This window comes from Festucalex cinctus, chromosome 13 (genome assembly GCF_051991245.1).
Source record: "Festucalex cinctus isolate MCC-2025b chromosome 13, RoL_Fcin_1.0, whole genome shotgun sequence".
In the NCBI taxonomy this organism is placed as follows: Eukaryota; Metazoa; Chordata; class Actinopteri; order Syngnathiformes; family Syngnathidae; genus Festucalex; species Festucalex cinctus.
In genome coordinates, this window is record NC_135423.1 from 15,266,223 (window position 1) to 15,289,304 (window position 23,082).

Genomic DNA, 23,082 nt, shown 5'->3' on the forward strand with positions numbered 1-23,082 from the left:
TGCTTTGAATTCCGCTTTACTCAAAAAGTTATTTGCCAAACTCATGAAGTTCTGAATAGCTCCCGTTATAAATAATGCAGTTTTACAACCCCTCTGTGCTTTCAAAACAGCCAACAGCAAGTTAATCCATAATGCGCTTTATGAGTCCGAGTGTGAAGACTAAAACATATTTGTGAAATAAATATTGTTCTTTTTCAGAAAGTGTAATCACATATTCATCATCAGCACAAACCAGCCAAAACATTTTGACGTGCACAATCAATCATGCCTTTGCAAAGATAATAATGCTCCATTTGGTCTGACACACTGAGAGGTATTGATTGAACAATATGTTTATTGTGGTTGTAGTTTGAAGTGGTCTATAACTGCATTCCATTCTACTGAAAGCTCTTTCTAATACGTTGACTCTCTCACATGAGATGCCAATTAGTGAATTACAACTATCAATTTCCCATCCTGCTTCTCCTCATTAGGTTAATCAGTGAGCTGGAGTTGATCCCAGCTGACTTTTGGGTGAGAGGTGCAGGAGACGGAAGACAAACAACTGTTCATAGTCAGTTATGGACAATTTTAGAGTAGTTGATAAAGCTTAACATGCGCAAGGGGTTTTGCCACACTAGTAACATGTACCGGTAGTTATATTAGCATGCATAAACATCTCGCATAAGGACAGCTGTTTGGCATTTATTATTCCTAATCCTTAATATCAAGTTTAAGGTCCATGTACTAGTACGCTCTTTGTCCACACTAGTAAAGACAGTTCAGCGTACTAGAAGAATGACTGTTTGACATTACATTTTTCCCACTATTGTATGACATATTTTCACACTAGTACTAACCTTGGCACATTTGCCATTTATGTGTGACTTACTAGTGGGTGAAAAGTTTAATGGTTTAGCTATGAGTAGGGCAAAAAAAATTACTCGTAGAGGAAAAATCGTTATTAGTAAGACAAATTTGTTCTAGTGTATTGTTGTGAGGACAAAGCTTGTACTTTTAAAGCAGATTACTACTTTATTTTTGTGCTATTTTTCTTCCTTCAACTGCTTCTAGATTTCTGGATGAATTCAAACCATTCCAACATTAGCATGTTCAGCTCATTCCAGGTCATTGTATACTAGGGGTGTGAATTGCCTAGTGCCTGACGATTCAATTCGTATCACGATTCATAGGTCACGATTCGATTCGATACCGATTAATCCCGATACAAATTTGTAAATCGATTGTTGCGATTTTTTTACTCAAATTTAGAAAATACTATTCATTTAACTTGTACATGTACACTGTAAGATTTGTATGAAAAGGTATTATTTATTGATCTGAAACTTCAGTCTTATAACTGTGAGCCACTGTATTTAACAAACATGTTGTAATCTGTTTCATGTTTGAACAGCATTGAAATAAAATATTAAGGCTAAATGCTCCATTAATATAACATTCTTCCATGCTTAAGGTGTGAATCCTAACCCTAGGTAAGACGTTTTGTTGAATATTTTTCCATCAAAAATGGATGTTTAAAAATCGATTCGGCTGCCTATTGAATCGATTCGAGAATTGCGAGCTGTAGTATCGCGATATATTGCCGAATCGATTTTTTTTTAACACCCCTATTGTATACCATTACATAACATTCAACATTCCATATCATTCCAAATAATTCAATTTTTCATTCAGATTTACAGCCTTCGTGCGCAATTTCGACAGAAATTGCATTCTCTATTGCTATAATAACATTCTACTATACTAGCAGACAAGTCAGCACACTTGTAGGCTATAACGTCTAGTAGATATAGCACGCATACACAAGCACGCACGCACGCGCATTTTGGCCGGGATGAAATGAGAATGAGTAGAATAAAGAGGAGGAGAGACGCGGACAGTCCACTTCATAGTAAAAGTGTGGTTGTGTTTTGCCTCAGTCAGTCAGTCAGTCAGTCAGTCGGCGTGCTGAATGCAGATCGAACCAGCGAGCAGCTCTCTCTCTTTCTCTTTCTCTTTCTCTCTCTCTCTCTCTCTCTCTCTCTCTCTCTCTCTCTCTCTCTCTCTCTCTCTCTCTCTCTCTCTCTCTCTCTCTCTCTATCGCTCTCTCTATCGCTCTCTCTCTCTCTATCGCCCTCCTACAGACCGAGGACAGCAAGGCGTAAGGGGAGCGCTCATTCCACCACACGGCAGTCCTCCATGGCTATGTGCAACGGAGACAGCAAGGTCGGTGGAACCGGTAGCATGATCAGCCGCCGCCGCGGTGACATAATTAGCTCTCGTGGCGTGATTTCACCCCCCCCCCCCTTCTTCGCTTTCACTACGGCCTGTGTTGATTTGTGTGGAAAGTTGGGAAAGCGTGTTTGTTAACATAACCCACCGCGGGGAGGAATGTGTACGGCGCCTTGTGCCTGTTGCCGCTTTACGTGAACATGTCGCTCTCGGTCGCTATTGTCGAGGGTCGTCCCTTAACTGAGGTTAAACACACAAGGGATATTTGACAACGATGATCACTAGTATCGCTTAGTTTGCTGTAACGCTGCACCCTCGCCAAATGAAGTCACCGCGTGGGTTTAGCATAGCTGCGCTAACTTAGCTCTGTTCTTCCAGTGCGTGCTAGCACGCTAAATGCTGATTTACTGTTTATTTTGACCGTCCGCTAGGATGCGACACTGGCTTAGTTTGTTAGCTCGAGTAGCTAAAAGGATCAAATTGTTCATTTGCCATCGGGTAATGAAAAAGTATTACCTCTTTATTTGATAGTGACACTATAGACATTTGGCTAGCTAATGTATTTCGTTCGACCACTCACTGTCACAAACTTGGAGCAATAATAACGCTTTGTCTTGACAGTTTAATAACATCGTTTGCGGGCACGATAGAGGCAAACACCTCTAAATTGCCGTAATAGTATCATTAGTCTGTGTATCCCTTTGCAAGTTTACTATCACTGGACGTTATTGATGATGGTGTTTTGAGGGGGCACTTTCTCCTGACGCGAGCGAACCGAGCGTAGTATAAACCACGTGGGTATATGTTGCCTATCTCGTGTCATTTTTCATAATCGAATTGCGTGTTTATAGGTTATTTATATATAAGGTTGATCGACCCGTGCATCTAATCGGTAGTTATCTGTCAAAAGCTGTTTCCCAAACATTTCCGGCTGGAGACCCAAATTAGAACTGGTCGCTCCCCGGGAAACACTTACTGAAATATACTGAATTACTGAAGCCAATGTCATAACATTGACATTTAAGGCGAAGTATATATATATTTTTTTAATAACCCCATACACTAACAGCCGCCATTTTGAGTAAATATTAGATCAATACATATAGCAATAGTCAGTTGTCTACTTTGTCAGAATTATGCTTATTTGTATTTTACTCTGTTTTCCGGGTTGGAAGTGTTTGTGAGATCAATTTAACTGCATGTGTGAAAGAAGAACAACTATGTTAAATGTATGCTGGGCAATTTTTGAGGAAATAAATTTGGTGAAGGGGTATTCTAGTGTGAGACGTGAGAGATTTTAAATCTTGACTGTTTTTGATTATTGTCATTAAATTACGCATTCCCATTCATAATATCATTCACTCACTCATGTGTTGCATGTGATTCTCCTGATGAACTGAATCGTTTCAGCACGTTTATTAAGAGTTTGTCAGTCACATGCCATTGATAAGGAGAATCCTAACTAGGTCAAATTACTCTAGTCAGGGTAGAAACAGATGTCATTTAAGGCAAGGAGTCGGTTACTAATAATTAAGATTTTTAATTCATGGACAAATGTGATTTTCGTGACTGTGATTTACAGCTGCAGATCAGCAGCGTGGAGCAGAATGGGTCATACGAGGGAGCCGTGGCCATCCTGGATGCTGGCGCCCAGTATGGCAAGGTCATTGACAGACGTGTGCGGGAGCTGTGTGTGCGCTCAGAGATCCTCCCATTGGAGACGCCGGCCTTTGCCATTAGAGAACAAGGTTACAGGTGAATGTATGAAGTATTTTACTTAACTTCCCCAAACACGATTATTTAAAATTACAGGATTACAATAAAATACTCAAAGACTGGAATTTGATTTGTGCTGTCTCAGGGGCAGTTTGCTTTTGGGGTTTCATTGTAATACTGTTGCTCTGTCACTGTTGTGTACTTTTTAGGGCAATCATCATTTCAGGAGGGCCTGCTTCTGTGTATGCAGAGGATGCACCCTGGTTTGACCCTGCTATATTCACTATAGGAAAGCCTGTCCTGGGGATTTGCTACGGAATGCAGGTACAAGCGGTGCAAGTCTTTAGTTAGGCTATTGTATGATTTGTGATCTTCATATCCTATAAGGCAGTAGTTTGGAATTCTTTTTACACAAAGTATAATCTAAAAAAAACATTTAGGTCTTCCGGTATCACCATCATCACCAACATTGAGCATTTTGAACTTAAGTGCCGCACCAATTTAATAAGAAAAAACTACTTAAGTATTCATATTAATTTATATTAAATGCAAATGTATTGAACTTAAATCTAAATACAACTGCACTGTACTCAGGCAGTGATTCTTTTGCGTACCACTAGAGGGAACCCGCATACCACTAGTTGTATGCCTACCACGCAGCGAATCATTGTCCTAAGACATTTATTTATCCAATGAAGGAGATGTTCCATGTATTCACTCCGAGTAGCTTCCACTTTACCATTTTTCCTGGCTGCTGTTCTGCTCTCATCATGACCAAGCTGGGATTTCATCATCTTATTTCAAGGGCACATTGAGACAAACAGAGGGAGCTAAAAGCGCCATTATAGCTCTCTTTTTCTCAGGCAGCTTGGAAGTCTAAACCATCAGCTCTCTGTTCTCAAGCATATTTCTCCATTACTGCATGCAGTTGTCACATCAAACTAAAATTAAATCTTTTTAACATTGTCTTCTGTGTTACATTTCTAGATGATGAATAAAGTTTTTGGTGGCACCGTTCATAAGAAATGTGTAAGGGAAGATGGGGTGTTCAGCATTGGAGTGGACAACGCCTGCTCACTTTTCAGGTAATCTTTCTGAACATTCTTCTTCTTTATCATGTTTTATAAACCAGTGTGTGATAGGGTAGTGCAGGGGTGTCCAAAGCTCAATATGGTGGGTTGGGGGCATGCAAGCACCACTTTGACATTATGAACCTTTAATTTAACATGCCAGAACAAATTCAACCAATATAGGTTTAAAAAAAAAAATATATATATATATATATATATATATATATATATATATATATATATTATACCCATTTATTGTTGAGGGGAAAAAAAGAACAGTTCAGGGAGTACAGCAAAACCTGGGAAACGATCTTTCATTCATAATTAATAGTCAATGTCATGTATTTTTTATGCTTTTTACTTTCAATTGAAAGTTGACAGGCTAAGTTTGTATCTGTTTGTGTTTATCTAATCAGAGGCCTTCAGAAGGAGGAGGTGGTTCTGCTGACGCACGGAGACAGTGTGGATAAAGTGGCTGATGGCTTTAAAGTGGTGGCCCAATCAGGAAACATCATTGCTGGTGAATGTGAAATGTTGATATCAGTTTCACGAATGTTCTTTTGTTTCAAATGACAAAGACAATGTTACAGAAAAAAAAAAATCCCTTGTAGTAAGGATGTAACGATAAGGGCAATATCGTGATATCGTGATATTAAAACTGTCACAATGTCGTCGTCGTCATGTTTACAATATTTAAAACGAATACATCTGTTAAAAAAAGTCAGGTTGCTTTCCATTTGTGCAGTTCTAGCACACTCTAGTGGCTAGTTTATTCGTGAAATTTAATTTTTAGTCGGGATGTTTTGGCCTTCTATGTTTAAAATCTATGCGAATTGTCAGATGAAAGGGAACCTAATTTGCTTGTGAAGCGATCAATGTGTGCGTCAAGTAAGTGCCTCAATATTGTTATGAGAGATTGTAGGTGGTTTATATGCATTGCTGTTATGTACAAAAGCACAATATTGTGCTTTTTTTTTTTTTTTTTTTTTTTTTTTTTTTTTTTTTTAAAACAATATTGTGATCTTTTTTAAATATCACCACCCCCGCCCTACAATATCGTGATAATTATTGTATCGTGACCTTCATATTGTGATAATATCGTATCGTGATGTTTGGCTATAGTTACATCCCTACATTTTAGTGCTTTCTGAAATACGTCAGAAGAGGCGTCAATAACGGGTTTTGCTAACAGCCTTTGCATGTATTTCGGTTACCAGGTATTGCCAATGAGCAGAAGAAGCTGTACGGAACTCAGTTTCATCCCGAGGTCGACTTGACAGAGCGCGGCATGGAGATGCTTCGCAACTTCCTCTTTGAGATTGCAGGATGCACGAGTAACTTTACTGTCCAGAACCGCCAGCAGGCCTGTATTGGTGACATCATAGAAAAAGTCGGCAAGTCGAAAGTGCTGGTGAGCGCGTAACGTTTGTAACAAGTCATAGGTTTTTGAACGGCAATTTACTGTTCGTCAATTTTCTGTTCTGTCACCGCATCAGTTGAGGCAATTAAACACTCAAATGAAACAGTTCTGTTGAAAAGTGCCTGTCGACTGACTAAGTGCCTTTATAAACGAGGCTTCATCTCATGGGAGTGTGCAGGAGATAAGAGTGGCTCATAACGTTTTATTTAAAGGGTACCCTCACTTCTCAGTCAAGTATGTCATCACAGATGCTTCAGAAATGTATTACATTCACAGATTGACTATTATGCCTCCATTGAGTTGTGTTTTTTTTTTGTTTTTTTTATTCGGTCCATTATATTTATGTTATATAAAATATAAGCCTTGGCCTTGATGTGGCAAGACTTATTCACAGTAGTGACTTGGTTTATGATGATTGCTTCAGGTGCTGTTGAGTGGTGGCGTCGACTCAACTGTGTGCACGGCCCTCCTCAACAAAGCTTTGAACCAGGACCAAGTGATTGCCGTTCACATTGACAATGGATTCATGAGGAAAAGAGAGAGCCAGAGCGTAGAGGAGGCCCTCACCAAGTTGGGCATCAAACTCAAAGGTGGGTGTGGTCTGAATGATGGAATGTGCTTGTTGTTAAGCCTCATATGTCTCTGTCTGGTGTTTGCGTAACTAAATTCTATTTATTTTTTTGGTTTTGCACCTTCCACTCTGTTAAAATGTTTAGTGGTGAATGCCTCACACACTTTCTACAATGGGACGACGACGCTTCCCATCTCGGAGGAGGACAGGACTCCCCGGAAACGCATCAGTAAAACCTTGAATATGACCACCAACCCCGAAGAGAAAAGGAAAATAATCGGGGATACATTTGTCAAGGTAGGTAAACATCTTCATCTTTAGTCTATTTTATATTCATTTTCACCTTGACATCAATCTAACAATGTTTTTGACTTCTTGCTTTTGCGTTTTATTAATGTTTGATGCTTCTATGACATTTTATGGATTGTGTGGATTGTCAGGTGGCAAACGAGGTGATAGGAGAGCTGAATCTCAAACCAGAAGAGGTTCTCTTAGCTCAGGGTACCCTGAGACCTGATCTCATTGAAAGCGCCTCTCATCTTGCCAGTGGGAAGGCAGAGGTCATCAAAACGCACCACAATGACACCGAGCTCATCCGCAAACTCAGAGATGAGGTATTTTGGAGATTGGAATTATGTATTGATAATTCTTTTAACACATGTGTTTATGCATATACTGTGTGTTTGTATACTTATTTATGAAGGAGAAAGTGGTGCAAGAGCAGTCATTGCAGTGGAGACTTTGCCAAGTCATAATGAGTGTTCCCTTAGCCCTGGGGTTAATTTTAACAGCTAAAGAAGGTTCATACTGTGACAGACTTTATTCTCTTTGTATTGCTCAGCCGTTTTTTTTTGTTAGTTTTTTTGTAAACCTACGCATGTTTGCTTTTGTTACAATGCTGTTTGTACTGGTTTGTGTTCCCCCCAGGGAAAAGTAATCGAACCGTTGAAAGATTTCCATAAAGATGAGGTTCGAGCGCTTGGGAGAGAATTGGGGCTGCCAGAGGAGATAGTCTCGCGACACCCTTTCCCTGGCAAGTACATGCACACAATAATGTTAATTTTGTTAACGAAAACTAAACAAAAATATTTTTGTGAACAGATTTTTCACCAGACGAAGACTAGACAAGTCTAAAAGCCCCATTAAGAAACAATAATTGCGACTCAATCAGTATGCATTTCTGTCAACTAATAAAGACGAGATGAAAATTTAGCTCGCTCAATAAAGTCTGGACTAAAATCTATGGACATTTTAGGTCACGAGCAAAAGGCGAGACGAAAATTCCGATTTATTTATTTTTATTTATTTTTTAATTATTTTTGATGAATTATGTCTCTACTAATCTGTCACTAACACACAGTGACATCCCCTTTCAAATCTGCAGCTAGCAAGTGCAACATAATATTAATGCAACAGCTATAGGCTAACGTTCAAACAATGTTAATCTGACTGCTAACTAATTTTAGCTAACTTATTAGCTTGTAGCATGGAGTCATCATAGCCAATTGTTGATAAACTGTAATTGTGTGACATTGTTTTAAATAAAACAAATGTGAAGTAGTTTTCGATTACAGTAGATGGAAATGTTCAATATTATCTGCTGACAAAAAATGGAAAAGGGTAAAATTATTGCTCTGACCAAAACTTCACTAAAATGTCGACAGTTTCTGTTGACTAAAATTAGACGAATAAAATTTTCTTGGAGTAAAATGCTTGACTTATGGTAGTTGACTGAAAGGTGACTAAATAAAAATGGGATGAGGTTGACTATGATAAAAACTAACAAGTGTGTTTGAAATTAGACTAAAACTGAGAATAAATTTAAAAATGGCTGCTAAAATCAGCACTAGCACACAACACACCTACTGCTATGATATGACTGGTTTTACAAATATGTACAACACTCCTAACATACATTTTGAGGAACGGTGCGGAAGGAAATACTTTGACTGCATTACTTACATGTTTTCATTTGATTCATAGTTATGGCCTAAAAGTTTTTCGTCATATAAATATTTACAGTAACAGTAATGTCTGTGTACGGTAGGGTAATGAATTGCGTACAAATTTAGGTTAAGTCACAGACGTAGGAGTTGAACTTTTCCATAAACTGAGGATGCCCTGTACAGGAGATTTGCATGAACAAACAATTAATAAACTGCCTGACATGTTCGTATTTCTGCTTCATTAACATCTTTATTCTCTTTCCTATCCTTCACACATACCGGCAGGTCCTGGCCTGTCCATCAGAGTCATTTGTGCAGAGGAGCCGTACATCTGCAAAGACTTTGCTGAAACCAACAATATCCTCAAAATTGTCACAGATTTTTCTGCTAGCGTCAAAAAGGTCAGCGTTTTGGTCCAAATACATTTTCCCACTGTGACCGATTGGCAACGACTTCTTCTTTAAAATACAAACATAGTTTATGTCATGTAAACGTTTGAGCCTATTGATAGGTTTCAGGTTTCGTGTCTCTCGTCTCCAGCCGCATGCCTTGCTGCAGAGAGTCAAGTCGTGCATATCAGACGAGGAGGAAGAGAAGCTCATGCAGATCACCAGCCTTCATTCACTTAATGCCTTCCTGCTGCCCATCAAAACTGTTGGCGTCCAGGTGATCACGTTCTCAATTGTTTATTCACATGTAGGCTCTGTAGTTAAGTTTGGACTTACTCTGTATCCATGACAACCCCTCCAGTCCCCCTATATCCGAAGAAGTGGAAATTGTGTTAAAATATTACAACTTGTTCAAAAAAGTTATTATGCTGGTCTTAAAAGTGAGTTTTAGCATTGCTGAAAGAACCATTCTCTAGTTTTCCACTTTTTTTGGGCATGTTTTTTCTTTTACATCCTGTTTTAATTTTAGCCTAAACCTCAGGAGTGTGGTGGAGACAGTAGACAAACATTGCCAGTTTTAACTCTTCTGTCCTCCTTTTACTTTTACACATGACAAGGGGTGGAGGGTTTTTTTCTCGGTTGAAGGTTAGATTTGTTTTTTTTACTCACTAAATTAGAGATTTTTGTGTATTTTTCTTGATACAGGGAGATTGCCGCTCTTACAGTTATGTGTGTGGCGTCACAAGCAAAGAATCACCTCATTGGGAATCTCTCATGTTCCTGGCAAGACTCATCCCACGCATGTGCCATAGCATCAATAGGTAACACACAAAGCTACTGTATACATTTCTTAGTGTTCTGTGAAGTGGAGCACTCATACATACACAACTTGTTTTTATGACTTCTCCCCCCCCTTTTCAGAGTTGTCTATGTATTTGGGTCCCATGTGAAGGAGCCACCTATAGACATCACTCCAACTTTCCTGACCACCGGCGTTCTCGGCACCCTCAGACAGGCTGACTTTGTTGCTCATTCTATCCTCAGAGAGTCTGGTGAGTGTCCACCATTTAAATAGCCCTTTGAATCTGGGAATGAGCTAATATTACATACTTGAAACAAGTCAGTCAAGAAACTATTGTAAGTAGTGGAGCACGTACAGTATAGTACCTACCTGAAGAATGTCTGTGGAGACACTCAACTCACTTCCAGGAGTCACGTAACTTGTCTTGCTGCATATTTATGTCTACAAGGGGAAGGTAACACACAGGCAAACAAGTAACCAGTGAAAATGTTTGTCTCCTATTTGGGTTCTTAATTTGGGTCTTTGTTTTACAAAATTGCTGACTAGCAATGATTTCATACAGTAAATTGTGTATTGTATGTACTAAGGAAACTTTATTTTTATCCTGTGTCACATAATTGTAACAAGTGCTATACTATTTCAAACATAAAATTGGAGGCAAATGAATGTTGATAGCTCTTTCTACACCTTCTGGTGCTCGAAGCGCTTTTCAATTTGTATATGCTGTGACTTTCCCAGCCTCCAAACATGTTTCGATATTTTATTTTCTCATACTGAGAATGGCCTGAAAATGTACATGTTAGTGACTTCAACGTCTATTTTCTTCCACCATTAAAACCGGCACAACTTGTGCTTTCAGGATACTCCGGAAAGGTCAGCCAGATGCCGATCATCCTGACCCCCTTGCACTTTGATCGCGACCCACTGCAAAAGCAGCCGTCCTGCCGGCGATCTGTCGTGGTCCGCACGTTTATCACCAGCGACTTCATGACTGGCATCCCTGCCACGCCGGGGAACCAAATCCCAGAGGAGGTACGCCAAGGTCCAGGGTCCCGAACAGGGCAGAAATTAGCATAGACGTTGCAGTTAATTAGCAACTATTTGAAGGTTTATATTTTATAACTCAAACCGCATGGAACAAAATCCTCACAGGCATATAGTGTATTCCCTCTGCTCTGTGGGAATGATGACTATTACTTGAATTTATATACATATAGGACACTATTCCGACACTATAGGACTTTTTTTTTTTTTTTTTTTAAACATTATTATGTTAATGTTATTGCTGCGGGCTCATTAAAATGCATACAGTATCTGGTCTCATACCGTCTTTTCCCCCCAGGTGGTGCTCAAGATGGTCAACGAGATCAGAAAGATCCCCGGCATCTCCAGAGTCATGTACGACTTGACCTCCAAGCCACCTGGCACCACAGAGTGGGAATAAAAAACAGTAAAGATGACATAGCAGTGATAGGAGACAAACACACACATGCACATATACACAAGCAGTGCACAAACAAGTTATCAGAGAAGGCTGGCAAACTCGTGCCCAACCTTTCATCTCCCCCTTTTTTCGTCAACATTCCCATGGACAACAGACCAGGCTGTGATCTGTGCCACTTTATCCCTTTGTCTTAATAATTTTGGTCATAGGGATCGTTGATAGATAATCCACATTTGTCCACATTAAAAAATGAGTTTGAAAAATCTAACGGTTACCCTCTGTTGTGATTCAACCATCACAAAGGAGCAACAAGATGCTGTGAAGATTTTAGAATGTGGACTTGTGGTACATTGCGGGGTGAACTCAGAATACTCGTGTTGTGAGAAGAGCAGACAGAGCATCTGTTCATCCGCGCACCCCGCCCCATTGCGCAATGTTGTCTAACTGTAATGTTTCATCAGAATATGTTAATCAACTCATTTTCACCTTCTACCTGTATACTGTGCTGTAAGTACGGTTGCCTGTCTGAAGTGGAACTGAATAGACAACTCTGTGTGACCAATTAACATTTTGTAAGCACTCTGTTTTGCCAAAAGTTGATAGTGTTGTCTTGCCGCCTCCTGGTGGCCATAACAGGCAACCCATCCTGACTATCATGGCTGGTGTGAAGCGGTGCAGGAGGCCAATACATTGTATGTGCCTGTTCCTTTTTTTTTGTTTTTTTTCCCCTTTCTCTCCAATGTGATCAGTTCTGGATCCTGTTATTTCCAGAATATAGTATAACCCTTCTCATTATGCTGCAATATGTATGCTTTTTAAACAATAATTACAGAACTAGTACATAATCATTTGTAAATTGTGGTTGTCTTTTGTTGCTGCTCTTGTGTTGAACAAGAGTGCGTCTTTGCACATTTGTTCCTTTTTGAACATAAAGCCGCCAAGCTTTATCAACAGAACCCAGTCATTGGGAGGTGTGGCCATATTAATGCTTCATTGCATTGTGTGTTTCCTGCTCCATTTTAAACTTCAAATGTTTTTTTTCCTATTCTGTATTGACAACAGTACTTAAATCTTGCCATCTAAATGTTACACGTGACTCAGGTTTAACTGAGTTGGATCAGAAACACATGGTCATGTGGTTTGTGCCTCTATGTTTAATTTCGTTACCCTAATGCAAATGGTTTGACAACAATTTAACTGTTTCTTTCTGTCTCATCTGCCTTTAAATGTATGTTATTTTTGTCATATGCCTCCATGGAAGAGAGAGTGGCTTGATATCTTAAACATGAAATTGTAGTTGAATTAAATTGCAATATACACATTAAGTTATGCAATTGTATGTCTGACGATTATTTTTTAATGTATTTCTCATTCTTTCCTTAGTAATGTGCCTCAAACCAAGCCACTGCATGCAGTTTCAACAATGACTAAATTTATACGAAAACTGAGCTTTAATAAAGATCTCCATGTTGAAAATCTTTTCATCTCAGTCCCTTCTGTCCCTGAAGTACATTAACTGAAATAAAATATTTCCATCCAGCAGATTCACTCAAAATGCATTCAATTCATTTTATCACTCAGTTTGTTTGTTTTTTGCTATATTTAAACAGTGCTATAATGTTCAAACTGCATAATTATACAATTGCTTATTATACAGTATTAAATGATTAAATTTCTTTTTAGGAATAAAATCAGTAATTTTTTGATGATGTTGGTCATGATGGTGGTACTTGGAAGTTTAATTTTCGGCGATACTTTGTGAAAAAGTTCAAGAACCCGATTTAGTCTTCAATTTAACATGATTTTGGAATGTGGTAGGTATCTCAAAATTGTCATTTGACATGAATTAAGAAAATTGCATACTGTATTTGCTATTAATGTGAAGAAATCAAGGTCTGTGTTACCCAAGGGACGTGTTTTTGTGTGTGGTAACAGGTGTGTCTTTTCCCCTGCTGACTGAGCAACAAGAGCAGACAAGTAGTGTCAGCCACGACAACACGCCATCAAACTCAGGGGACACTGGCTGATATTGGAACAGTATCTTGACTCTCATGTGTCGAGACATTAACTTACCACATGCGGCCAATTAATTTCTGACATGCCGCCCTGTGTGTAGCTCACTTGAGTGTAGACTGATGTGTCTCATTGCTTGACAATGCCTGGCGCCGTAGTTGGTTACCCGTTTTATAAACATGAGACAAAAATATAAGAAAAAAAAATCGACAAGAAAAACTATTTTGACTCATTTCTTGAATGTAACTATACTATATATCATTTTTACTACTAGTTGGATCAAATCTCCAGCTACCACCCCTCCCTTGAGGACCCAAGAAACACCTGATGCACATCACTGCTTCTTTCTCCGTCTTTAACACAGCAAAGCTCTTCTGACTCTCTGCAGCACCATAGCATGGAACCCTGCCGCTTTTTCATCGGAATAAGCCTCTTTTTGCACTTTTACACCTCTGTTTCCCCAGAGGCCACGTGCAAGCTGAAGGCCAAGTTCAACCTGAGTGGCTACAAGGATGTGGAGAAGAAGAAGGTCATCATCGGCGGGATGTTTCCTGTCCACATGAGCGTTGCTTCCAGTGCTGGCAACACTTCGCGCCTGCCTGTGTCCTCAGGGTGTGAGGGGTGAGATGAGTTTTGTTTGTTTTCATGACAGTTCAGTTTGTTTTAATGAACTGTGCGTTGGGGTTGGATGATATGCCTCCCTCACCCCCCAGGTCAACTTATTACATTGTTATCATTGCTGTAGCTGAAATATTCAAATTGTTTCAAGTGCTTCAGTTATTCCTGAGAAGTAACAGGACAACACTTCAGGGACCAATTAGCCCGAATAGCTAACATGACTGTTTTTATGCGCTGCTGTAATCAGAAAGTGGCGCGTTTTCGAATAGCAACACTACAAGAATGAAATCAAATATTTATAAAATCTCGATTGGTTAATCGGCATCAGATTATTATCAGTTTCAAGGTTTTAAAGCTAGTGTGTAAACATTTTTGTTTAGTTCTGGAGGAAGAACTGCACTAATACTGCATGAGAAACTTTCTCATCCTAATAATAAACTTTCTTGCTCTAATGAGAAAGTTTTCTCGTTTGAATGAGGAACTGTCTTGTTCGAATGAGAAACATCTTTACCTGCGAATGGTAGCTTCTTTAGCAGACAACAAGATTTCAGACGTTTTGTCTCTGACACAACTGAATGGTGACGACTTGCAAGTGAACCGTCCTTATAATAAAATCGCAGGTATAACCAAACTAGCTCAGTAATCATTTTCACTCAGAAATGCAAACTGAAATGTAGTTATGTCATGCTAGCATCCAATGAATTACTTTCTCATCCTACTTTCCCATTCAAATGAGAAAGTTTCTCATTAGAGAATGACATTTTTAGTGTCCTAGCTAGTGAGAAACATATTTAAAAAACTATCCTATGTCACTTTTGGGGCCCCATAAAATACTTAATACTTGGTGTACAAAAACTAATGTAGTAAATGTAGTGTTTGTTGAAGCTTTAAAGGTGGATTTAACGATGTTCTCAAAAAAGCCAAACATCTATTTGTCACGTTTAAAAAAACTGCGCATGCGGAAGACCACCCTACTAGCAGGGGGAACGTCTCTTAAATGTCGCTAACGGCCGAGCTCATCTTCATCATCATCTTCATCAGTCTCTGCAGCCGGCCTCGCTTCATAGAGCTACTTTCAAAGTACACGGTCAAGCTCGGTGGAGCTACAATGATGAATGGCCGTATCCAAAGCTCACTACACAAAGCTAGCTACATGCTACAAACACTCGAAGTGCGCATGCGCAGCTAGGAACGAGCGCGCACGACGTCATTACGCATATTGATTGACAGGATCGAGAAACAATCGTTAAGATGATCCACCCGGAAGATGCAGCCACAAAAATATCATTGAACCCACCTTTAACATGCAACAAAGTTGAACCGACTGAAATATAACACCGACTTCTCCATCCCACCACGTTAGAATGAATTTCCGCACCTTCCGCTGGACCCAGACCATGTTGTTTGCCATCAATGAAATAAACAACATGGATGAGCTGCTGCCCAACACCGACCTGGGCTACGTCATCTATGACTCCTGCTTCACCATCTCCAAGGCCGTGGAAGGGACCCTCACATATTTGACCGGCCAAGACGAGGCAGTGCCGAACTATCGCTGTGGGACGGGGGCTCCCCTGGCTGCTCTCGTGGGCGCGGGGGGCTCTGACCTGTCCATCGCCACTGCTAGGATCCTGGGACTCTACCATTTTCCACAGGTATGTAATAAAGATATGACACAGGAGTACCAAATGTGAACACAATCTGTTATGAGATGATTTGATTTGTTTGGATTTTGACCCAAAACAATTCCAGTTCTAACTAAATGCTTACTTTTGGACTTTTGAATTTGACGACTTCTTGTTCATTCAACCATTCTTCAGGTCAGCTACTCCTCAACATGCTCAGCCCTGAACAGCAAGTTCCAGTTCCCAACTTTCCTGAGGACCATTCCCAATGACAAACACCAGTCGGCCGCCATGGCCCGGCTGGTGCTGCACTTCGGCTGGACCTGGGTCGGAACCATCGCCGCGGACGACGATTACGGCAAGTACGGCATCAAAGACTTCAAGGAGCAGGTAGAAGAGGCCGGCGTCTGTATATCCTTCTCGGAAACTCTGCCTAAGGTACATCTGTGGTTTTGTTCACATTTGGTTTGTTGCTGTTGATCTCACATTGTGTTTCTTGAAATCTCAGGTGAATTCCCCTGAAGACATCCAGCGGATAGTCCAAACCGTTATCGAGTCCACGGCCAAGATCGTTGTGGTCTTTTCATCAGACGTAGACCTCAGTCCTCTGGTGCTTGAGCTGATCCGGCAAAATGTCAGCAACCGCACTTGGGTCGCCAGTGAGGCCTGGATCACATCAGCTCTCATCAACCAACCCGGAGTAAGAATCTACAGTATATTTGTCAAACTGTCACTCAGTATTGACATGAGCGTGACTATGTGTGCCCAGGTAAGCTCTGTGCTGGGCGGCACCATCGGATTTGGGGTGAAGAGGGCCGACATTCCTGGTCTTCAGCAACATTTACTTGATTTGGACCCTTACGCCGACCCTCTCACTGAGGAATTTTGGGAGACGGTTAGTGTAATAGAGTGATTGAGTAGAGGGTCAATCTCGAGACAATGATGTGAAGCAACGAACTTTGTTACTGCACTTACTTTTTTTTTTTTTTTTTTTTTTTTTTTAGCTATCTGTACTATCTCTTAATTTTTCTGAGTACTTCTTACTTTTACTTCCCAAATTGGGTAGCTGGTCTCAATTAGTCCATCAATTGTATAATTGAAGGTTGTAGTGGTTCAAGGCCTGTGTAGCTCAGTTGGTAGAGCATCAGACTTTTAATCTGAGGGTCCAGGGTTCAAGTCCCTGTCCAGGTGAGCTTCTTGTTTACAAGAAGAATGGAAAAAAAACATAAAGAGACTTTTAAATTTGACACACCAAATACGAATGCTGTCAATATTATGTCTACTTTCTACTCCTTTGACAAAATAATTACGGGTTCTTCTTACATGGATTATAACACAATTCACAAAAAGATGTAAATCAACCGTGGTTGATTTTATTCTTAATTGATTGATATCTTGAGGACTTAAAGAGGACACTAATGTGGAGTGTGAATCCATGCAGAATTAACAACAATGACACAATACATTCATCTTCCCCATCCAAAATTCCTGATGAATAAGTAAAAGTAAACCTATAAAGCCTGAACCATGAAATATAAGAGAGAAAATTCAGATTCTTTGTAAATTGAGTATTTACTGGTCCTTTTGAACAAACTAAATCAACTTCCACATATGACTTTTTATTTGTGTCATATTTGATACATCTGGTCACAATGCTTTAAATTCGTACATTTATAACTGTCAAAAATAAAATAATAAACATATCAAACATATTAGTATTTCTAAAAATCAGAAGGAGCATTTCCCACTATTAATAAGTATGGGTGTCTCTCCTTCCTGAATTGGAGGAATCTTGCATGATCGCTGGAAAAGCCATCAGCTGATACTGCCCTCTAATGGATTATCTGTGCAATGCATGTGTCAGATCATATACATCAGGGTTTTAATGGAGAAAAAAATATTATACTCGTGAAATACAGGGCCCAAGATGTCTTGTATTTAATACGATACGTTTGGCGTTACAGGGATTTTATGTACAGATTGTGATTATTTTTGTCACCTCTAATAAAAGAACAAATTCTGATTATTATTATGTTTCTTACAGCTGTTCAACTGCACATTGGACTATGGTAAAGCTCTAAGAAAGGCCAAAGAGAGGGCGAAGGCGTTCAATGGGACAATGTCCAAAGCAGCAGGGATTGTTCCTGGCGGTTTGTGCACCGGCAGTGAGTCCCTGATTCAGCTCAACAACACATACTCTGACATCTCCCAGCTGCGAATCACCTACAGGTCACTTCACACGCCGCTACTAGCACAAAACACCTGATGATTGAATATGGCAAATTTAGATTTCAGCTGTTGTAGTAATATATATATTTTTTTTTAATGTGGACTTGTCATCATGATAGACTGCAATGTCTTGCCACAGTGTGTATAAAGCGGTGTACGCCGTTGCCCATGCTTTGCACAATCTGGAGCATTGCGAGCCGGGAAAGGGGCCGTTCATTGGGATTGGCTGTGCTGACATCACCAAGTTTGAGCCATGGCAGGTACGTAACATGTGTGCGTTGTCAAATCAAGAAGGCTTCCTGAAGTTCTTTTTTGTTATATAATTTGAAAATCATTGAGCAATTTAATTGCAACTGTTATTTTGTTACCACATTTGAACTTTTATTGCACATCATATACTGTACATATACTGTATCATGCAACAAGAAGGTGCCTGATGGCATACCCATTGATTGGGATTTGTTTGTAGCTGATGTACTACCTGAAGAATGTGCGCTTCAACGTGCCGCACACAGACGAGGAGGTCTACTTCACCGATAGAGACGTGGAGGGCTTTTACGACATCATCAACTGGGGAGTCAACAGTAACGGGGAAATATCGTACCTGACTGTGGGGCACTACAACGGTTCTGCCGCTCCACCGGAGAGGATGACCATAAGGAATGATTCCATTGTCTGGAATAATGAAGCATCGGAGGTCAACACATTGTTCAAAACAGCCACGGTCACGTTTAAATGATTTCAAAGTGGCAGGCAAGGAAATTTCATGTAAAGTGCGTCTGTGCTCTTTTAGCCTCCTCGGTCAGTGTGCAGTGAGAACTGCAAACCTGGCACCAGGAAAGGAATCCGCCAGGGTGAACCGGTCTGCTGTTTTGACTGCATCCCGTGTGCGGATGGCGAGATTAGCAACATGACGAGTTTGTATACCACTTCTTTCTTCTAAAAGTGCAAAATACTGTACAGTGAATATAAAAAAAATCTACACACATCTGTTCAAATGTGAGGGTCCTGTGTAAAAAAAAAAAAAAAAAAAAAAAAAATGACGCCAAGGTAAGTAATTTCAATTATTTTTTCCACTGTCGATGCAATCTACAACTCAATTTTAAAAAATCCTTTTGAGAGTGGAAGTGCTTATATGTATATATATATATATATATATATATATATATATATATATATATATATATATATATATATATATATATATATCTACTGTATTTTGTAGTCTTGCCATATCACAACGGGTTCATAAAGCTTCATCTGCCCATAGTTTTTTATGAATTAAAATTAGAGCTGTCAAACGATTAAATGTTTTAATCAGATTAATCACGTCTTAGAATTTTGATTAATAATGACTAATCACTTAATTAAAAATACTTTTTATTAAAATTTTTTGCCCGCCAAATTTGAAGAGCACCTGTTATGTGTTAATTCTTTCTACATGTAATGTTATGAGGCTATCTTCCACATTCTTTTTGATCCACTGAACACTCATCCTCTTATTTTTCTAATAAATTAATCAATTGCATAATTTAAAATGGAAAAAAAATGACTCCAGTATTTTGACTAGAACAAATATACTGAATGTCACATGCAAACATTAAAATATTATATAGCATTAAATGCATTACTACTACAGTATGTAGTTATGTTTATTGCTCAAACTCAACCTACGCTAAAGGATCATCTGCGGTCCAAATTAAATGTGATTAATCTGCGTTAACACATGATTAATGCGATCATTTTTTTGTGATTAATTAATTAGTTAACACTTGAACTTTGACACCACTAATTAAAAGGCATATTTAAAACAAAAACAAAACCCTATTGCAGAATCTGCTTACTGTTGTCATTGACAGACGCCCGTGAGTGTGTTCTGTGCAGCGGTGATCACTGGTCCAACGACGCTCATGACGCCTGCGTACCAAAGGTCATCGAGTTCCTGGCCTTTGGAGAGCCACTCGGGATCACGCTCATCGTCATCGCTGCCTTTGGAGCCCTCGTCACCATTGCTGTGGTGGTGAGAATACGCAAGAAAACCTCCTAAGACTGCGGCGCGTCAGTAAAAGTGCTGCCGATTTGTAGGTGGTGTTTGTCGTACATGTCGGCACTCCTCTGGTGAAGGCCAACGATGCTCTGCTGAGCTTCTCGCTGCTCTTCTCGCTGATGGTGACCTTCCTCTGCTCCATTGTCTTCCTGGGAGAGCCTCAGCGTTGGAGCTGCATGACCAGCCAAGTAGCTCTGGCTCTGGGCTTTGCACTGTGCCTTTCCTCCCTTATGGGTAAGGCAAGAGAAAATGTGTGTGAAGTTTTAGAGGCAACACCAGCACTGTTCTCTGTGTGATAGATTATCTGTACTCTAATACCTCTCTTCTTCTATACCCAGGCAAGGCAGCGTTGCTGATGCTGAGAGCGCAGGCTATTAAAGCGGCCCGTGCCAAGGCTAAGGCTGCTGCTAAAGCTGCCAAAGCTGCAGCTGAAGAAGCAGCCAACAGCGGCGGCCCTGATGTCATCGCAACCAACACAACAAACCTCGCTGACGTCGCCGCCGCTCGTGTCAAGCCTGACAGCCTCACATTTGCCCACCAGAGGGCGATAGCTGCCGTGGCAACCTTGATTCAGGTCAAGAACAAAAGCTTCATCCCAGTTATTTTTTTAAATCTTGTTTATCAAGATTTGTGCCGTCTTGGTTTCCAACATTGTGGTTCTTAATCTGGGTTCAATTGCAACATTTAATTTTGCAATTTTGGCCAACTTCCCATTCAGGCTTTAGCTTGTACCGTGTGGCTCATCATCCTGCCCCCCTATCCCATGAAGAACACTTCAGCTCAGAATATAAAGATAATTTTGGAGTGCAACGAAGGTTCTGTGGTCTTCATCTGTTGCATCTTTGCCTATGATATCCTACTGGCTCTGCTCGCCTTCATCTTCGCTTTCCTGGCTCGAAAACTGGAAGACCACTTCAGGTGAGAGAGCAGTAAATGCTCAGGTAAAGCAACATAATTGTCATAACAGTTTCATGCAAATGTCCGATGCTGTGTTGCAGTGAAGCCAAGTGCGTGACTTTCGGCATGCTGGTTTTCTTCATCGTGTGGATCTCCTTCGTCCCAGCTTACCTCAGCACACGAGGCAAGTTTATGGTGGCCGTCCAGATTTTTGCCATCTTGGCGTCCAGCTTTGGCCTGCTCACGTGCGTCTTCTTGCCAAAGTGCTATATCCTACTGGTCAAACCTGAGCGCAACACTGAGGAGATGATGAGACCCCATGACAAGGCACGTGATGGAACCTCAACTGGGACGTCGGCCTCACTCGCTACCTGCGCCACTGAGGTTAACTCTACAATTGCATCAACCGCTATTGATGATTAGGTGACAGCTAATAACATGTAGCTAGACAGGGCGAGATTAGATGTACAGCTAATGTTACAGTAAAATTAAATGAACTCAAAAAATGCACTTCGCCAATGGAAACAAATGTACCGTAGTTGTACTTCCATATAATTATTTGAGTTTTTAACCATTTACACTCGGGTTATCAATGATACATGTCTCAGTGTACACATGGCATAAGAGGTTTATACTCTTAAAATATTTCATGTTGCTCACATGTGTTCATGTTATTCTTACCCATTGTTTTTCACTATGCGCCACTTCTACAGTACATTAGTACATTCACGTGTTCATGAGCACCTGCCTTTCCAGGAACGTGTGAAGCTGTGACTGTGTCCAATCAAAGTTGTCAGTGTGCTCGATAATAAATTCTGCTGGTGACGGAGCGCTGAAGGAATGTGTTAAGAAATTATTGCTTGCTGACAAGCTGGGGCAGCTGCTAAATCATGTTAAAAGGTGCGCATATGGGTCATGGGTGTACCACATTGCAGTATTATTGCAGCGTCTACCAGGTGTCTTTTAGGGGAATATATTTTTGTACAACTGATATTTGATGGCACATGTATATGTATTTTTTTTTCACCGCTTGAACTCTAGGGTCGCATATGAGATGGCCTGGAAGTTCTGGAACCTATAGCATCTGACATTAGGCGAGAGGAACGTATACTAAGGACTGGTCAGCCATTCACACTCACATTAACATTTAATCTTCATCTAACTAGTTTTCAACATCTTACATAGATGTTCTTGATTGTGAGATGAAGCTATAGTCCTCTTTAATATCAGACGTCAGCTGTTCTATCTTTCTTAAAAAGAAAATGCTAGCTAGGACCTAGCATTTTCTTCTTCCAAGATGCTAGCAAGGACATAGCATTTTCTTTTTCTAAAATGCTAGCAAGGCAAGGCCTAGCAAGGCAAGGGCCTAGCATTTTCTTTTCCAAAATGCTAGCTAAGACCTAGCATTTCTAATGTCTAATGATAAGTAGGACAGCATGTGGCACATGGTTCTCAGCTCGAACATTGATTAAGACCTTTCTATGTGGAGTTCGCACAGTATGTCTGCCAGCTAGTGATGAATAGTGATATATAGGCTACAGTAGTTGTGCTCATACGTTAACATTCCCCTCATAAACATTTGAGCACAACTGTATATTCACGTTAGCAGAGAGTGGGCATTGCATCCCAAAATATTGCATGCATGTCCAGTTGGGTTCAACACTATTGACTGTGAAGGTCAAAACTACTGATTTGCATGTTTCATTCTGGTGATGCCGTGTGAGGAACTTTCACACCTTGCATGGATTCATCTGAATTTGTTCCTTCGCTCGTTTATTCAAGTTACAGATAGAGATGAGGTTTAAAGAAATTATCCTCACCTGTTCGTGGTGCTCAAGCACACTGTAAACACGCTCAAGGGATCATTGTGAGAGTGGTCAAATAGAACGCAGTGCAGTGGCGTGTTGCAATGCTTCATTTATTCTGTCTTCTCCATGGCTCAGCAGTGTAAAGAATTTTTTGAACCGTGGATTATAGTGTGTGCAAGTGTGCTTGTGTTAGATACTGGGAAATGTGGTGCAATAGGTGCTCATATATATTTTATGTGAAAAAAAAAATCTCCAAAAAACACTGATCAAACTACA

The 23,082-nt window shown here is 40.1% G+C and overlaps 2 protein-coding genes and 1 non-coding gene across 4 annotated transcripts; all 3 read left to right on the plus strand.

The window, feature by feature from the left end:
- The first annotated feature begins 2,037 nt into the window (after positions 1 to 2,037).
- gmps (guanine monophosphate synthase) lies at positions 2,038 to 13,051 on the plus strand. Of its 2 annotated transcripts, none has more exons than XM_077541697.1 (16): positions 2,038 to 2,205; positions 3,794 to 3,966; positions 4,137 to 4,251; positions 4,915 to 5,012; positions 5,414 to 5,517; positions 6,215 to 6,408; positions 6,842 to 7,007; positions 7,134 to 7,285; positions 7,429 to 7,602; positions 7,916 to 8,021; positions 9,220 to 9,335; positions 9,475 to 9,600; positions 10,029 to 10,144; positions 10,245 to 10,375; positions 10,985 to 11,157; positions 11,468 to 13,051. In XM_077541697.1, exons 1-16 carry the CDS (start codon positions 2,179 to 2,181, stop codon positions 11,567 to 11,569), a joined length of 2,073 nt encoding a protein of 690 aa, XP_077397823.1. In that variant the 5' UTR covers positions 2,038 to 2,178; the 3' UTR covers positions 11,570 to 13,051. The 2 variants fall into 2 exon arrangements, with proteins under 2 accessions (XP_077397823.1, XP_077397822.1); XM_077541696.1 differs by lacking the exon at positions 2,038 to 2,205 and adding an exon at positions 2,384 to 2,709.
- Positions 13,052 to 14,098: 1,047 nt separating this feature from the next.
- On the plus strand, positions 14,099 to 21,612 carry vmn2r1 (vomeronasal 2, receptor 1). Its single transcript, XM_077541293.1, has 14 exons — positions 14,099 to 14,203; positions 15,564 to 15,855; positions 16,021 to 16,263; positions 16,334 to 16,525; positions 16,595 to 16,720; positions 17,870 to 18,054; positions 18,194 to 18,314; positions 18,524 to 18,751; positions 18,848 to 18,971; positions 19,914 to 20,074; positions 20,140 to 20,335; positions 20,440 to 20,675; positions 20,820 to 21,019; positions 21,100 to 21,612. Exons 1-14 carry the CDS (start codon positions 14,127 to 14,129, stop codon positions 21,419 to 21,421), a joined length of 2,703 nt encoding a protein of 900 aa, XP_077397419.1. The 5' UTR covers positions 14,099 to 14,126; the 3' UTR covers positions 21,422 to 21,612.
- On the plus strand, positions 16,944 to 17,016 carry trnak-uuu (transfer RNA lysine (anticodon UUU)). The gene has a single exon. It is a non-coding gene; the product is annotated as a tRNA-Lys (tRNA).
- Positions 21,613 to 23,082: the final 1,470 nt, after the last annotated feature.

Coding starts and splice junctions, on each gene's coding strand:
- gmps (XM_077541696.1), top strand. CDS start 2,644: ATGCGACACTGGCTTAGTTTGTTAGCTCGAGTAGCTAAAAGGATCAAA. Junction 9,336..9,474: donor TTTCTGCTAGCGTCAAAAAG/GTCAGCGTTTTG, acceptor TCTCGTCTCCAG/CCGCATGCCTTGCTGCAGAG. Junction 10,145..10,244: donor ATGTGCCATAGCATCAATAG/GTAACACACAAA, acceptor CCCCCTTTTCAG/AGTTGTCTATGTATTTGGGT.
- vmn2r1 (XM_077541293.1), top strand. CDS start 14,127: ATGTTTCCTGTCCACATGAGCGTTGCTTCCAGTGCTGGCAACACTTCG. Junction 14,204..15,563: donor GTGTCCTCAGGGTGTGAGGG/GTGAGATGAGTT, acceptor CCACCACGTTAG/AATGAATTTCCGCACCTTCC. Junction 16,721..17,869: donor CTGAGGAATTTTGGGAGACG/GTTAGTGTAATA, acceptor TGTTTCTTACAG/CTGTTCAACTGCACATTGGA.